Below are 16,849 nucleotides of genomic sequence, written 5' to 3'. Positions count from 1 at the left end.
AATATTTACTGCTATGGTGATCTCCTCCCAACTTTCTAAGCAAAATATTTAACTACATTGTGTACACACAACATTCTCGCTTCCTTTCTAGTCCTTCACATAGTCTCACAGCATTACCTTAAACTTTATTCCTTTGTTTTCTCTAAGTCAAAAAGACAAACATGCCTGTTTCATGACATGATCATACTGTTTCTTTTCAGCTACATACAACTGCCCATTTCCAGGTTTGTTCTTACCTGTTTATCATTAATAACTTAAGCTGCCTATTTTTTGTAGAAAGCTTTATGATAACACTAGGATTTCTGATCTCTCTCCAAAAACTAAGCCCGATCATCAAATCTATGTGATAAGATTCATTTTGAAGCAGGGTATTTTTTACACACATGCAGAATGGCCCAAATAGCCAGCTGGTCTATCCCTTGTCTATGAGAAGAGAATATTTCATCACCATGGCATTTGTATTGCTGTGACACTGTAACATTCATGCACTCTGAAACTCACATCTGACCTTGAAGCTGGAGAAAGGGATCTGCATGTTCCTAGTTACCTGGGAATGAGGTCTTTAGTGGGACCAGGACCAGAAGGCAAATGCCAGCTGAGACTTTCCTTTACCTTTTTCACACCTGCAAGATCAATGCCCACACCAGTCCCATGCTTGTTGCAAAAAAAAAAAAAAAAAAAAAAAAAAAAACCAACCCAAAAAACCCCCACAAAACCAAAACCAAAAAAAACCCCAACAACCATGAGGTGAGGACAGTAAGCGTTACAGTTCCTGGCAGTACAGCCCAAATCTCGCTCAGTGTGTCCAAAGCCCACGGCACAGCAGTGATTAGCCCTACTGATTTTAATGGGATTACTCAGACTTCAGGTTAAACACATACTTAAAAGCTGTGCTAGATCAGGACTATGCTTTGGTACTGCACTCCCTATTGCACTGTCCCTACACTGTTGCCTTTCATACCACAAAGCTGTTTTTTATAACCATTCCAGAGCTAGCAGGCAATTTCTTCCACCCTATTTTTGGCCAGACAGCAGAATTGTCATTTACCTCTGCAATTTCACCTGTTGAGCAGACAGCACTGAAAGATTCCCTGAGCTTACTTCCAAGTTGCAAGACACCAAACAGCCTCAGTATCTATCATATCACAATAATTTTTGTTCCTCTGCGAGCCTCCAGTACCACTGTATGTTAGGATGGGTTCCCACTGCAAGGTAGCACACAGTAAGCTCAAATACACACTGTGCAACATATTGCTGCCTGTGCATACCAGCACAGGTCTGGGTGGCACACAGCGCGGGGAAACGTGCCAGCCGGGCCCTGCACCACGCACGTTAATTATGACAATTATGGTATTAGCCCAAGCCTCACTGTCCCTGGAGCACACACATTCCCCCTCTGCCTTCCTGTTATGCTTTAAGCTTTGTTCTGTTTGTTTTGTTTTGTGTTTTTTTAATTTCCCCACATACAAACCATTATGTAACAAGAAGATGTGAGCAGCTATTGCACATACATCAGTTCACCTGTGTAGCACATAGCCTATCCCGATTTACACGTCATACACCCATTACACAGCTCCTGTTTTTTGAAATGAAAGCTCAGCAGGACCCCAGATAACTCCATCCAACCCCCCAGATGCCCAGTCTGGCTGGGTGAGATTCAAGAGCCTGTATTTTTCATCTTTACAGCAGCAGCATCCTTGTTTTCTCAAGTCTCTCAGTAACACAGTGTTCTCAGCTGTCTACCTGTGACAGTGAGATCAAAGCAGCAGGCAACTCTGCTACAAGACTACTCCCTGTGTTGGTGGCCTCAATGGAGGAAGCATTTCATTGCCTAATTCTTCCCTCAAGCATTTCAGGCTCTGCAAATACGAATGTCCCAGAGCAGACAGCATCTACTTCCACGCTTATTAAGACCAGGCAAACTAGTTTTGCTCACCCACAGACCTTCACCTTCCACCCCCTTATTTAATAAATTAAAAACCGGCACTTGAATCTGAATGCATTGGGCTCATGCACTGATCAGGGAGATCATAAAAATGAGAGAGCACAAAAATTGCAAAGAAGCAAGAGAAGATACAGGTGTAAAGGAGGAGAAAGAATGCCCAAACCAGACACAAAGAACAAAGGAGGGGAGACGGAAACCTGCTAATAGGTATTGCAAATTCAGGTCAAGATAGGGAAATGACAGAGCTGATGTCTGCACGGTGGGGCAGAACTGATGAGGAGGGGTCACACTGGACATTGACTGCCTTATGAAGGGATGGCCCACTGCCTAAGCACAAACACGCCAAGAGAAAGCAGGAACTGCACACTAGCCCTTTTCCTACAGGGCTTTTAAAAGCAATTTTTAATGCAGACAAGGCTGACTTGGTCTTGTTGTAATACAGCCAGCTTGCTCTTGTCTGTATGAGCAGCAGGGCACTGCACAAACAGGACGTAAGAAGAGAGTTGGAATGTTTCCCAGCAAGAAGCTGGAACCTAAAAGCTTAAATCCATATTTAAACTTTTTGGGGAAAAAACCTGCACAAAAGCCATGTTTACTAAACCAATGCCTTTCAATGCTCAGTGCCTACAGCCCAGAGTCCAGGTTTAGATTCTTTAAACAGAAGTGACCTCCTTTCCAGAAACAGACATCAACAGCTGCTGACTTCAGTCCAAGCCAAACTGCTTAGCACCTTTGGAAAAATACTTCTGCACTTCTAGGTCCCAGAATCTGGATTCAGATGCTTCAGGAAGTCAATTAGAATTGACTGCCTCAAGGTTCTGTTGTAATTCAGTCAGGAGGAAAAACATACTAGTAACTCAGGAGGTTCCCATCTCCAACTAAACATCCTTCAATCACACCTCACAAGGCAGAAGAGTCTGTAGAAAGAAATGGAGGTGTGGAGATTTCTGAAAAGGGAGGCATTAAAAACATCACAGTACTCTGTTTAGGCTGTGGGTCTCTGAGCTTGGGCAAGTCACAGGGAACCTTATGTCTGGGCACTGCTTATGTATGTAAGGAGATGGATGTATATGTCTATTCCAGCAAATGTGGGGATAATAAATGTAATTCATAATTCCATCCAGCACTGTTCCAATGAAACAGAGTGTTATATGGCAGTCTGCTCTCTGGCACAACAGCAACACGACCAAATGAAACAAAATGAAGTTCATACCAAAGCAAGGAGGGACCTGATAAGGTTATTTTGCTAATCACACTGCAGACAAAAATCTGGTGTTGGGTTGTCTAGAAAAGGGGAGAAAACTGACAGAAAAGAAGGGGAGGAAAATGAAGCGATGTAAAGGAAAACAAGGAGTGGGACTGCTCCACCACAGGCAAATGGTGAAGGAGAGCTGGAAGTCTGATGTGTGTTTGTCTGTACACAGAGTAGGTGGAATACGCCTTGCATAAATACCCATGACTTACCTAAATGAATGGAGTGGCCTGTGTAGCTGAGCCACCATCTCAACTCCCTGTAATTAGCATGGGAACCTATTAATTTTTCCACACTACTGGGAAAAGAGATGAATTCAGGTCCCTCCAACTATGAAGCAAATTCCTTTAAAGTACAAGCATCTTTTCAGACCTTTCTCATCTCCAGGATGGTATCTCAGAGGAAGGATAGTGCTGTGACCCATGTTTCTCCATGCCATCTACCCTCACTTGAGGCCTGGCAGCTACAGCCATCACTGACATTGAGAATTAGCCCAGGTCATGGTCTTTCTCTGGTAAATGTGGGACAATTTTAAAAGTTTAAAGGTTCCTGAATCAGATCAACACTGTGGGATTGAGCCAGGGAACTCAGAGCTAAAGGTGGTTTGAGGTCCTTCGTTGCACAGACCCACAGGGCAGGAGGCCCCTGAACTCATCTACCAGCACATTGCTGCAACAGCCAGAGGGGCAGAGACACACACGGGTGACGAGGATGGAGGGTGAAAGGCACTGCCATGTGCTTGGCAGCACAGACACCTCACACCCACCACAACCAGCTGCCTTATCCACTTTCTCAGTGGTATGGGAAAGGGGCTGCTACCTGCACATACCCTTTCCTTTTAAGCAATATAGAGCATCCTCCTTTTCCTGACACTGCCCTGACCAGGTAACTCATGCCTCTGTTACCTCTGACATGGTAACTGCTCAGTACAGAAGTCACAGGACAGGTGTGTCTGCAGGTACCAGCAGTCACAGCCTCTCTTCTAAGGCTTCTCAGGTGTCCATGCTGTGATTCATACTGATTTTTCCAGCCAGTTCTGGACCTGTTCAAATTCTAGCTACCGATCACAGTAAGACTGAATGGAGGGTAGCTCAGAGACCCTCCTATCCTGGGCCCTCTGCCAGGAATGCTGGAGCCAAGAATGGGAGCAGAGTATGAGCATTTGCCCCTTTGTAGCGTTGTGCCATGCAGCTCAGGCTCTAAACTAGACAAACAGCTATGCTGGTACTGGCAAACAGTCTAGTGTTCAACTGTTAACAATATTGCCCCAGAATACCAGCTGCAAAGAGCAGCCTTGCGGAGCACTCTGCTACTGAGTCTGTCAGGAATATCTCCAAGGGAATGCAATACACTCTGCAGGCATCTCTGCGATGGTGATGAAATCTGGGTGGAAATTCTGGGCAGAGGTGAATGGTAAGATGTGCTTCAGTGAGAAGAGTTCAGGCAACAAAATCCGTGGCAGAATTTGATGGATTTAAGACCAGACCCAAGAGCACGGCTTCCTTCCATGAAGAAGGAAAAAGATCTGTGAGTGAGGCACAGCTTTCACAGCCTGCTGGCTGTCCCTTGGAAATCCCGGGAGGAGCAGAGCCCTGGGTCTAACAGGAGGGCAAGGTTCCTACTACATCTTCTCCACAGCAGTGAAGAGCAGGGTTTCTGAATGAGTGGACAACTAACCACACCCAAGAGATCTTCTGCAGAGAATAATGATGAGGTCAAACTGATGGGAGGGGAAAGAAGGCAAACAGAAAAGGAAGAAAGCGGGTGGGGAGGGTGTGACGGGGTGTGACAGTGCTAGTTACAGCAAGGAGTGTAATTGGGCTTCTCTGTAGACTGAGTGGGTTGAGCCCTGAGGGACAGATTGTATCTCATACGCAATTCCCATACCTTGCAAAAACCTGTAGTGATGGAAAGGGGCTTTAGTCCCTATGCACTCTAGAAAACAGATGATACAGGCACAAAATACTGGAAGATACCATCAAACCCAGTTACCTGGCTTTCAGGCTGCAGGCTTCCAATCCAGAGCTTCCTATTCCACATGTATGCCACAAAACACAACCCAATACCTCCTAGCAAATACAAAGGCTGTAATAAAAAGGTCAAAAGCCACCACTGTGATGTGCATAGTAAGTTTGATGGTTAGACCCTCATCACAGGAACGGTATGCAGAGAGAGAGAAATCTCTTTCTCATTTCTCCTGACAACAATCTCTGCTGACCTGGAAATACATCAAACAGATGCCTGGGAGAAAGAAGAGAGGTGGTTTTGTGGGTTTTTTTCTTCTTAGATACTAGATGCTTAAGTTGTAAAGAAAATTATGTATCAGATGGATTTCAGCTCATTTTTCTCAGTTCTTGGTTCTCCTATGAGCATCCTCTTGACTGGCGACATTTATTTGTCATGTCCCTTCGGAGTTCAGTCTGGCACAAACTCCCGTTGCATTAGGTGCTACACAACATAATTCAAAGCAAGCAACTTGCTCTTGCAGGAAGCTCTTACCACTTGTTCATTCTTGACTGATATTTTTTATGCAATTTCTCTACATAATACTCAATCTATCGAATGTGTATTAGACATTCTTCAGAAGAACTTAGTGTCTTGAATTTGAGCTGGTTTAACTCAACAAATAATAGATTTCATGATATTTCTGTGGCCTGAATACATGAGATAAGCTTACAGACTGACATTGTGGGGTTATCTCTAAGGCTTCAAAACTTGGCATCTCAGTAGTTTATTCTATCTCTGTGCCATTGATTCTGTGCTTCCTGACTTTTGTCTACCTGCAGTAATCTCTTGACAGCAGAACTGGAAACAGCTTCTCATCACTACTTAACGATTGCGTCTTTTAAGGCAGGCACTGGAATTCAGCAGAGAGTGGATTTTATCCCTGTTCAAAATGAACAATAAACCCCTCCTGTAATAGTTTTCCTAGATGTTACCACCCCTGCCTTTTTTTTCGTCCGAAAAGTTTCCAAATGATTTCTCTTTTGCTTTTCAAACAAAAAATTGATACACTTTTCCAGTTGTATAAAAAAAAAAAAAAAAAAAAAAGCGGGTATTTGTCAAGTGGCTATTCTTATTTAACCAGAAAAGCAGCAGAAACTGGCTGTTGGATGCTCTGGTTAACATTTTTCTCCATCCCCTTGGAATTCTTAGATTATGTCTGAACATCTGGATCACAAGAACACACCACAACCATTATTTTTCAGCTTAAAATCTCTTTTGCAATAGAGAGTTCCTATGAACTACTTCCAAGAGAAACAGACACCTAATTGTATACTTACTGAGACTTGTCCCAAAATAGAATTCATCTACAGAAAAAAGGGAACTAGTCCAAAGATGCTGCCCAATCTTCGATTCCCTTTCCTGCAAAGCACAACTGATGGAGGTGCTTGCTGTTCCTAAGAACAATCCTTCTAATCCATTAATTCAGAGATGCAACCATCCAAAGCAAACATGCTCCAAATAAATATACATTCAAATTAATAGCCATGTAGAGTAAAAGAATAAATATTTTACCGTTCAGCTGGCTCTCTTGACATTCATCTTGTCTGATATATCAGGGACAGGAAGCACAACCGATAGAGCAGCGTGGGAGGACTGCCATTTCCACACTTGGCAAAATCCAGGGTTTTCACAAAGTACAATGAGTCCTGACTTGCCTGCTCCAACTGGTTCAAGGGAATTTGGGAGAACTTAAAATACATAACATGCCTAAAGAGATCTGACAGCAGATGGGCTTGGGGTTAAAAGAACATCCTAACACACCAGGAATGTCCTTCTCCATTAAAGACTTCCTATGATACCTTCGGGAAGTCACTTGCTCTAGCTTTCCACCCCTGTCTACAATATGAGGTATACAAACCTTTAGTCAGATTAGGCTGCAAGCTTTCTGGGACAAGGGCTATCCTAGCTGAGTATCTAATATTTGTCACAATGTGGCCCCTTCTCACACATCATACAGAAATAAAGACTTTTTAATCAGAGAATCACACACATCAGGAACTGGGTTGAACACTGCCAGTGTGCATACATACTATCAGGAACAGATCCCTCATGGCCACATTTTACACATCCGATAGCTACAAACACTGGAAGCCAACTGCTTACCCTCACTGCTGCCAGCATCTGTCTGCTCTCCCCCTGCATCAGTCTCCCTGCCCCAAATATAAAAATCCAACACTGCCCATGCCAGGGCTTTGTTCTTGCCAAGTCGCTGAAAGCCTGATGCAAGTCATCCATGGTGATGTTGCTCCTGTTAATCAGGTGCTGCAAATCTTTTAGTACAGTAATTTTTGAGGTCCTATTCCTACCCTGTGCTGGGAAACTGTCTCAATAATACCTCTGCACAGCTTTGTGGATGTGGTTCAGCAGACTAGATGTCCAACATGGAGCAAGAGTCTTGCATATACTTTCAGGGTCTCTGCAACAATAAGGCTGTGGAACCCCGCTAATGAGCAAATGAAAAGTTCAGTTCCATGATTGATTTCTCCCAATACAAAGGCAAGCTATCACTGAAAAGAGGGGCCCAGCCCTGGCACCCACTCCTCTCCCCTCAGTTAGGACTACACTTATGAGCCCACAGAAAGCAGAATCAGGGATTTGATCTAACTCAAAATTAACTCTGTGAAAGGGAAAAAGGCTTCCAACTGGATAAACTCCTTGCTTTGTTTTACCATATAACTTCATGGACAAACGCACGCAGGGCTGGGCCCATGCTTCTTCTGATGGCAGTAAGGACTCACTATATCAGTTTTAGAGCAGATCCAAGCGCAGCCATACTCTGGGATGCAGACATGTTCTCCTGACCCAGGAAGCAAGGCTTGCAAGCAAAAACCAGCTTGTGCAAACTCCTTACCTATTTAACCACCAACAACTATTCGCCCACCCAAAGAGCTGCTCTTTGACTGCTCAGAAAGGGTCACATACACCATCAGGCCACAGAAGCCAAACAAGTTACCACTCTTCAGCTGAGCCTTAGTAGCAAGCTGCCTAAATAGGTGCTTTTTGCGTGTAGCACACACAAAGTAAAATCTTTCATGTTAACCAATCTTTTGTTTGTTACCTCACCTTCATAATCACGCTTGAAGCATATGCCCTTACTCATTTTACTAAGATCTCCCCAGCTGCCCTCTTGTCCCTCAGTTTATCATGTAAATTTATATTGCTGTCTACAACAGCAGTATCTGAGTGCATCTCAATGAGACAGTTCTTTAAAGTTGTTTTCCAATTATAAAACTAATTTGAAAAAAAAAAAAAAGCAAAAACAACCTCAGAGGAACACAGAAATTTTATTTACAGCATGCTACATCCCAGGAAATCTTCACTGGAAACTACAAAGAACAAAATTTGTAAAAGTAACAACACACATCAAATTAACACATCAGTCACTGAAATGAGAACTAAACCCCAAAGACATAAAACCAAACCAGTTACTTACAGTTTGGCTGTGGTTCTGGAGGGAATTTGAGACGGATAATGGCCAAGATTATGAAAACAACCACAGGCCAGGAAATTAAAATGAACGACCATACCTATAAAACAGCAATGAAAATATATCGGTTACGTTTGTTGTATTGATGTGTCCCAGAGCTTGTCTGGAATGCACAAGTACTACCCTAAATGAGTTAGTTATAAGATGCACTGTAAATCATGCCTGTCTTGGTATGCATAAAATTAAAACCCCAATATTATCTATGCAGGAAGAAAAACTACATAAGATTTTAAGAGCAAATAACAAGCCTGAAAATAACACAAGCCTGCCTGTGTTTCAGTTTGCCTGATAATTATGGGGGACAGTGTTTACACACCTTTGAGACGCTGCCATGTAATAGTAAAAGCACACTGACAAGTGCAAGACTTTGGGACACACCAATCACGAGATAAAAGAGCTCAAGTATGAAAGGTCAGTTTCACTTTCAGTGAATGACACTGCTCAAAGGATGGGTAAAAATTACTTTGATTTAATTATACCCCCAAAATAAAGTGTTTGACAAGTGAATTGACAACTTCTTCACAAATAGTAGCTGAGCCTCACAGCAGAGCTGAAAGAAAGTATTTTCATATTAGGCGTTTACAAGATGTGGAGTTCAAGCACAGTGAAGGAAGCAGTTTATGGAGTTGTGTAATCAGTCAACCGGAAAAATCACATTTGAGCACCAATCACCAGGATCCCTCATAGGAGCTTCTGACCCCAGCAACCTAACTCCCTGGCATCCTTTCATTTCCAGACTCTAGCAGTCTATATAGATGAACTGAGGTGGAAGAGACATGATGTGGAACTGGCCTACTACATTGGAAAAAAACATGTATGTTTATAGAGCCCTTGTCTCTGACATGAGGGTTGACCATTTCAATGGATGAGAATGAAGAAAACACAGTTTGCTAACCATCTAGCGTAGTAGACCAATCTAGATAGGAGGGCCAAAGTCAGTCTTAAAACTACAAGCCTTGGAGTTATGTAAGCTAGGAAAATGCAATTATTCAAATAATCAACTGCTTTTGCACTAGCTGGTTAGCTTGCTACCATGCTTACTAGATTAGATTTTCCATCTATCAGTAGTTAAGCTTAAAGTACTCTGGGCTGCAAAATTGCTGTGCTCTTTATGCCAATTTTTGAAACTGCAAAGATGTCTTTCCTCAAAATCATCTCATTTTTCATCGTTGTGTTGCTATTTTTTTCAGATCAGCACACATTACTCGAAACTGTTTTTCCACAGTAATTCCAAGCCCATAACAGTGTTTTCATTTCCTGTAACACTTACTGGAACATAAAAACAAACAAACAGACAGACAAACAAATCCTGGAGAGCAATTCAGCTTAAAGATGGTTGTTTTACAGCAACTCCATCCCTATCATCCCTGATGAGATGACACAACCATGAAAGTAGGAGCAAACTTCATGGCCCAAAATAGGCAACTGACCTAACCTAACTGATCAAACCACATGGCACCTCCCCACACGTCCCTTCACAAAGGGCACTCCTATAATTTCAGCATTCAGCAGTGTTTTAGATTTTACAGACAGTACTCTTCCCACCTTTTATATATGCACTGCCAACTTATAACAAGATTCATCACTGAAACTAACATCTTTTTATAATTTTTTCTATCACATGCTTTCCCTATAATCAGTCCCCAAACATGCTGTTTAACTCTGATTAATTCACATGCAAACAGTATTATTGATGTATCCTTCTTGCTTAGCACCACCTAGGCTAAAGTAAAATTATGGGCTAACAGCACAGAAACTGATATTAGTCAGAAGCTGCCTAAAGGAAGGGCAAGATATTTGTCATATTCTTGGGGCAAGAAATGAATACTGATTGTTTCTGCTCTGGGAAATCTTTGTACCTCTCCATTTTCAGCTAAAACGGTGCTTACACTTCCCAGACAGCTCTTCCCTTAGTATATCTGTCCTTCGATTTAATTGGATTTAATAGTAGCTGCGCTCATCAGTTGCAACAAAACAACATTCCCACTGTCCCAGGCATTTCTAGTTAACAAAAACAAGACAAAACCACTCTAGCCAAACTGCTTGCAGGTGGAGCATGTTGACTTGAATGGAGCCATAATCAACCTCAATTTGGCTCCCGGAACATTGCACACTGTGATGTAGGTTGCATAATCCTTTTCTTGCTGGATTATTTCACTGCTAAAAGTAGATTTAACTGCTCAGACCTTAGTATCTCTGGATGCAGGCACATTTTCTCGCCCTTCTGCCTCTATTTAAATAACCAGCCTGCCTAGAAGTGACAGATGGAAAGCCACGAAGTGCAAGAGACACTGATTTCTTCAGTTCCCCCTGGTATGCAGGCCAAACCTTGCTCCCAAGAAGGCTGCCTTAAACTCGTGACCTTTCCTTTCTCAGCAAGAGTAACCTACATTGAGGCACTCCCTGGCCATGGATGCAGAGCTTCAGCTGATTTCAACAAATTGTTCATCAAGCAAGCTGTAGCTCATCCCATGCTGCACAAGCAGATGCAGTCTCTCCAGGGACTCTGCAGAGACTTCACAGCAGAAAGAAAGTGTAAAGCAAAAGGCAGAAGTGAATGTGTTTTGCCAGCCTTGGAGAGACTGATTAACAGAGCAGGAAAGCACTGAAGTCTGCGGGGAGGGGGGGGGGGGGGGGGGGCGCCTGGTGTCAGACCATTCTGTGACATACCAATCAGCCCCGGTGAGGGCAGCCAACACCACCGCAGCAGCAGGAACCACCTTCGGTCATTATCAGAAACTAAGAACAGCAACAGAACACTTCCCTAACAAAACAAGCATGCTAACAACAACAACAAAAAATATATCTAAAAGCCTGGTCTGTAAATGAAGTCAGGTTACACAGGTAGAAAAACGCAAGAGGGAGGACAGAGAAGATGGGATGCATTTGGGAGCAGACATAGGGGTTTACCTCATCACACCCTCCCTAATTTAGTGCAAGAGAGTGAAATGAAGGAGGGTTGCAGGGATAAATATGCTGCCATAAAATAATCAGCAGTGGCCAGATATTTATTTTAATTGAAATTTCAATTCTACAGAATTGATATTTCAACTCCACAGGAAACCAGAATTAAAGCAAGTGAGACTGCATGGTCAGAAGGACATGTAGGGATTAGGTTAACATTTACTCTGGGTACACAAGAGCTGAAAGAGACCCAAGCCTTCTGCTTTTAACAAGGCTGTTACAATTTCTCCTGAGAAATTAGAAGTAATTTATTGGGATTCCTCTGCATCTCAGAAAGTCTCCTGTATCCTTTGCAGCAGTGAAGGATACTCTAAGGCGTATAGCATGTCCACCGCTCCTATGGAGGATCACAAGCCGTCAGATGAACTCAGCACCTCTCCAAATCAGACTCCAAAACAGAAAGGTAGGACAGGGCAGGCAAGAATGGACCTTGTAGAAGCATGCAGTGATAAGAGGCTTTTCACTCCATCCTCATTATCACACCCTCCATTGCTGTTTCTCTTCTGTTAGCATTTTCTGCACCTGACAAGGCTTCCATTCAACTGGAGCAAGTTTAAAAACCACCACATTTGGATTACAGGCAAGAGGGCTGGTTGCAATACAAGTCCATGAACTGCAGCATGCTTCTGCTGAAATTACAGTGTAGCTGTATTGAAACTGGACTGGGACAAAACTACTGGGCAGGCTTTGCCTGAACACGCAATGCCACCCAAAGGAACATTTTCCTCCTTGATGCTGCTGCAGTACAGCTTATTCTCTGGACACTGCTGGCAATGGTTCATCCTTTGGAAAGAAAGACCATTCGGGTGTTTGATTTGCCACACACTAGACTGCAGTAGCCATCTGTCCTACCTGCATCTCTCAGAGCTACATTTTTCCTTTATCCATCCTTTACAAATGTCTCTATATAAAAGCACCCCCCATCACCCCCAAATCCAAGGGACTAACTGGAAGCTATACCCCAACCATGGGGTCTGCTCACATGGGAGCTTTTAATTCATGTCTATCCATGAGTTTATGTATGGTTTTGTTTGCATGGACCACTGCCCTGAGGGAATGACAGTGGCATCCATGGTACTCAGTCTGGATTCCTGAGCCCTCATGCAAGAGGTCCAATGCAAGACCGAATCGTTTTGGCTTAAAAAGACCCACCTTTGCTTCCACACCATTCCCATCCTTCCCTCTTCCTTTATCACCTGCCTTCAAAATATTTCTGTTTTAATACTGTGACCTTCCTCTCCCGCAGTGCCCCCCTTGCTCCTTAGCTCCTGTGATTTCCAGGTTCCCCCTTCTCTACTGCTATGTTTTCACACTCACCGGCTGCCTCTTGACACTCAGCCAGTTCTTCCACAGCAGGATCCTCAAGTGCTGAGAGAGCGCAGCCATCCTTGGCTGACCCAACCGAAAGCAAATGGGCTGCGTATTCTTCCTCCCTGGGCTTAGGAGGCAAAAGCAGAGGCTCTAACCCAAATGGGCATCCAGTGTCTAATATCCAAGCCTCTGCCTCTTCCCCACAGCATAGCTCTGAAGCTGCTACTTCATCCACTTGTGGCTGCCGTACTCCCAGTAACTGTAGCTCTTGTCCTCACAGCAATAGCTCCTAGCAAATTCAACAGGTTATTCCTCTCCAGGCAGGCAGGCAGACACAGCAGCCTGCCTCCACTTGTGTTAATTACAATATCCAGCCTCTCCTGGCTGTTCGTTGTTCAAGCCCTAACTGATAAAATGGATAGCATTCCATAAAGATGCTTCTGCTTAAACAAAAGGTGATGCATGCCTCCTCCTCCTCCTCCCCATGATGAAACCACCTCTCTGCCCACACACCTTCTGCTGGAGAGGTGTCATCAACAGCAAAGAGTTAGGCTGCTTGCCAAGCCAGTCTGACTTCCCTGAGTTCACAGGGAACAGCTGGGAAGAAGAAAGTATCCACAGCATGCATCTTTCCTGGCATTGCTGATTTAGAATCTTGGGCCTTTTTTAATACTTTTGAGTACCTCAATTAAACCTACCCACCCAGGGAAATTAAATGAAAGTGTTAAAAAATATATACATAAATGAAAATCCCAGGGACTAATATAATTGCTCTAGTTCCTGCTCCTTCCCTCTTCCCCAGGATATCAGTCCTGGTGTTCTCACTGATTGAATATAACACATCAAATCCACTGGGAATGAGATTGCAGGATCAGACCCCATAAAGATTTCAGAACACTAGTGTGGCTTGAACACTGTTGTTATTCACCTGATCATAGAATTTTTCAGGCCAGTGGTATGTGACCTAAAATAAAAATGAGAGATGAAAGGAAAGAGTAAACTGCAGGTACAGAGGGAAGCAATGACAGCAGAGCGGACTGCTCACTGCACTAAGGACTATAACAAATCTGAGATACAGACCTGCCTGATGAGCTCTGGTCCCCCTCTGAAAAGCAGCATGTACACTCCAGTACCCCATTTGGTAACACTGAAATCATCCTCAAAGTACCTAGGCAAGCCATGGAAGAGTTCACTGCTCTCAGCATATTTCATAAAAGAGATCAAAAAAGATTCTCCTATATGGCATTTCTTACAGCCACAAACTAACTTTGTGCCTCAGAAATTAAAAACATCTTGAATGAGGTTTTGCCAAACTTCACACGGACGAAAGTGGAGGTGGCAGCCCTGCCACCCAGAATGGTCTCGGAGCAGAGGAGCTTTGAAAAGCACTGAAAGAGTGAAAGGGAGGGGGAAGAGAGAGATGTGGTACTCAGTGAAGGGAAACAGCTTCTTTAGATTAGTAAATACTTCAAAGGTGGGAATAGCAACTGAGATGGAGCAGTCCCTGCCCCACATACCTCTGGTCTAAACAGACTGGACATTCCAATGGTGGGAGTGGAGCTGGAGCTAAAATGAGCCTAAAAGGCTTCCCTGGGATAGTTCCAATAGCGATAGGAAGAAACCCAAACATCTAACCTCCCAACTCTACATTCACATTTTTTCTAACAGATGTCCTTAGGGAGAGAGAGGGATCTCATTTGGGTCTGTGAGTCAAGAGCAAATACTGCTCCTCAGGACTCTCTTCTAGTTCAGCTACATGTAAGAGGCACAGCTGGATTCATTGCATTTGGTCCAAACACCATTTGCAAACTTGATTCACTTCCTCTCTGGGGCTGAAAAAAGAAATCCAAATATAGATAATTCTACTCTGAAGGGGTAAGAGAGAATAAATGTATAATTTCACCATTCACTGCTTTGCCAAGGTCTTTTAAGGCAAGCGTCTGATTGCTTCTTTTTGGTATTCAGTCAAACAACTGTTTCAAAAGAACATTGTGATTTGGATAATAATTTTCCCAAGTAAATGCACATCCTTACTTCCTTTGTGAACTGAGTCAACAAACATTCCCTTTGGGAAGTACCCAAAGGGTAATTTGTTCGAGTTCACCACTGTAAAACCAGAATAACTCAATGTCAGTTGGCTCTCAGATCACCTGCACTCAACTCCCCAAACACCATGGTGTTCCAGTATGAGAACAGAAGATGAGAACTTTATTAAGCCATTATACCTTTTTGCTTTTTAATTCCTTTACTTAACAATTCCTGCAGATGGCACAGGAGGCTCTGCAACTATGTGGCCACTCCTGGACAAAGTGACCAGAGCAGGCAGATAATGTCCCAGTGACAATGCAAATGTGCATTCAGGCAGAGGGGGAGAGAAGGCAAAGACCAAATTCTTCCTTCTCCCAATAAATCCCCAGCTGGTTTATTGCTCTGGTTGAAGAACTAGGGCTCTGTTGGGCCAAAGGGCAAACTGTTGGTTCAGATCACAGGGAAGAAAAGCAGAATCTTCTTCTGTGACTGTGAAGCTGAGGAAACTCTCAGGGGAGCTCTGAATCGTGATTTCATCCAATGCATGTCTTCAGAGACTTGACTCATCACATGTGTTGCAGCAGTGGCTATGGCTCACAATGCCATTCAGAGGCTGTAGCCTCCAGGGAAAAAAGACTCTCCCCATGCACCAAGAACTCTCAAATTCTGAGACCTTTCCTTGGGCATTCTTTCAAGCAGAGGAGTTTTTACATCAGTAAAAATGAATGCGCTCATGCTTCCCAGGTGTGCCAAGTTACTTCTATGAGAAATTAGACATTAGGGAAGTGATGCAAGACGGAATTGGTAAGAGGATAAAGTCCAATACTGAATGATCTGCAAGAGTGCTGGAGACATGTTTGCGAGAGGACATGCCCTTATGGGTCCTGCTGTATCAGAGCCAAGAGCTGTGTGTGCCACAGGCAGCAGCACTGTGCTGTGCAAGGGAGGGATCCACAAATAGAGAAAACTGTCCTGTGGAAGAGCTGCTCCACAGGGCCACATGAGGGGTGCAGGGGCTCTCTCCTGATCTAACACACTGGGAGGATGAGAAGAAATGGCCAGCCTTATAGTTAATGTTTCACTAGTTGCTTGGCCAAAACAACAGGTCCACACACCAGAAAGGTAATAGCACCATAAAATGTCAACACCTGTCTGCTCATTAACACTCTTGGCTTGGCCTTTAAACACGTAGCTGGAGCAAATCTGACAGGGGAGAATATTGACCCCCCCTTGATGTCAGTGCCAGACAAAGAAAAAAAAAACCTAGTCTGCTGGCCACCAGGGAAAAAAAAATAAAACTACTAACAGAACACTAATCTTGTAGCAACTGTGCATGCTACAACTAACCTGCAGCAGAGACTTCCAGAGACACACAGGCAAACGGTGGTTAGGTGCCCTCAGGGGCCTGGAGGAGGAAAGATCACACCAGCAGTGAGTGAAGAAGCATAACCAGATTAACTACCATGCCAGAGAAATACACCCAAAGCAGAATGGACCGAAGGAGATCTGCAAGAAGAGCGATTGGGTAATGCCATGACTCATGAAGAGGCAGGACTCTGGTACTTTCCTCTGACCGAGTTTGCAGTGTCTTTGGTTACTGAACTTAGCTTAGGAGCAAGTCCAGACTGTGCAACAGACAGGCTTTCCTCCTGGCTTATGTAAGCTGATATTGACCAAACATTTGACACTCTTCTTAGAGATCTCAGAGATGCTATGCATAGACTTTAGCTGTGATCTCCTACCCACAAGCCAAGCCAAGGACTGCTGAGTGAGCAGCCTTCAGCCCTACACTCTTATTTGCAAGCTGTAGGGCACTCACAGACCAGCGCTGAGCAAACCTGTCTGCTCAAAGTGC

The 16,849-nt window shown here is 43.7% G+C and overlaps 1 protein-coding gene across 1 annotated transcript in view; it reads right to left on the bottom strand.

Moving 5' to 3' along the window:
• Positions 1-13,041, bottom strand: part of ABCA12 (ATP binding cassette subfamily A member 12) — an 88,512-nt gene extending 75,471 nt beyond the window's left edge. The window contains exons 1-2 of the mRNA XM_055718340.1: positions 12,973-13,041; positions 8,638-8,731 (exon numbers count right to left, since the gene is read on the bottom strand). Of these exons, the coding sequence (XP_055574315.1) occupies positions 8,638-8,731; positions 12,973-13,041 (163 nt within the window). The remainder of the gene's footprint in view (positions 1-8,637; positions 8,732-12,972) is intronic.
• Positions 13,042-16,849: the final 3,808 nt, after the last annotated feature.

The sequence above is a fragment of the Falco cherrug genome, chromosome 8 (genome assembly GCF_023634085.1).
Source record: "Falco cherrug isolate bFalChe1 chromosome 8, bFalChe1.pri, whole genome shotgun sequence".
NCBI lineage: Eukaryota > Metazoa > Chordata > Aves > Falconiformes > Falconidae > Falco > Falco cherrug.
Note: the sequence above shows the minus strand (reverse complement) of the source record. Positions and strands in the feature narration are given on the sequence as shown.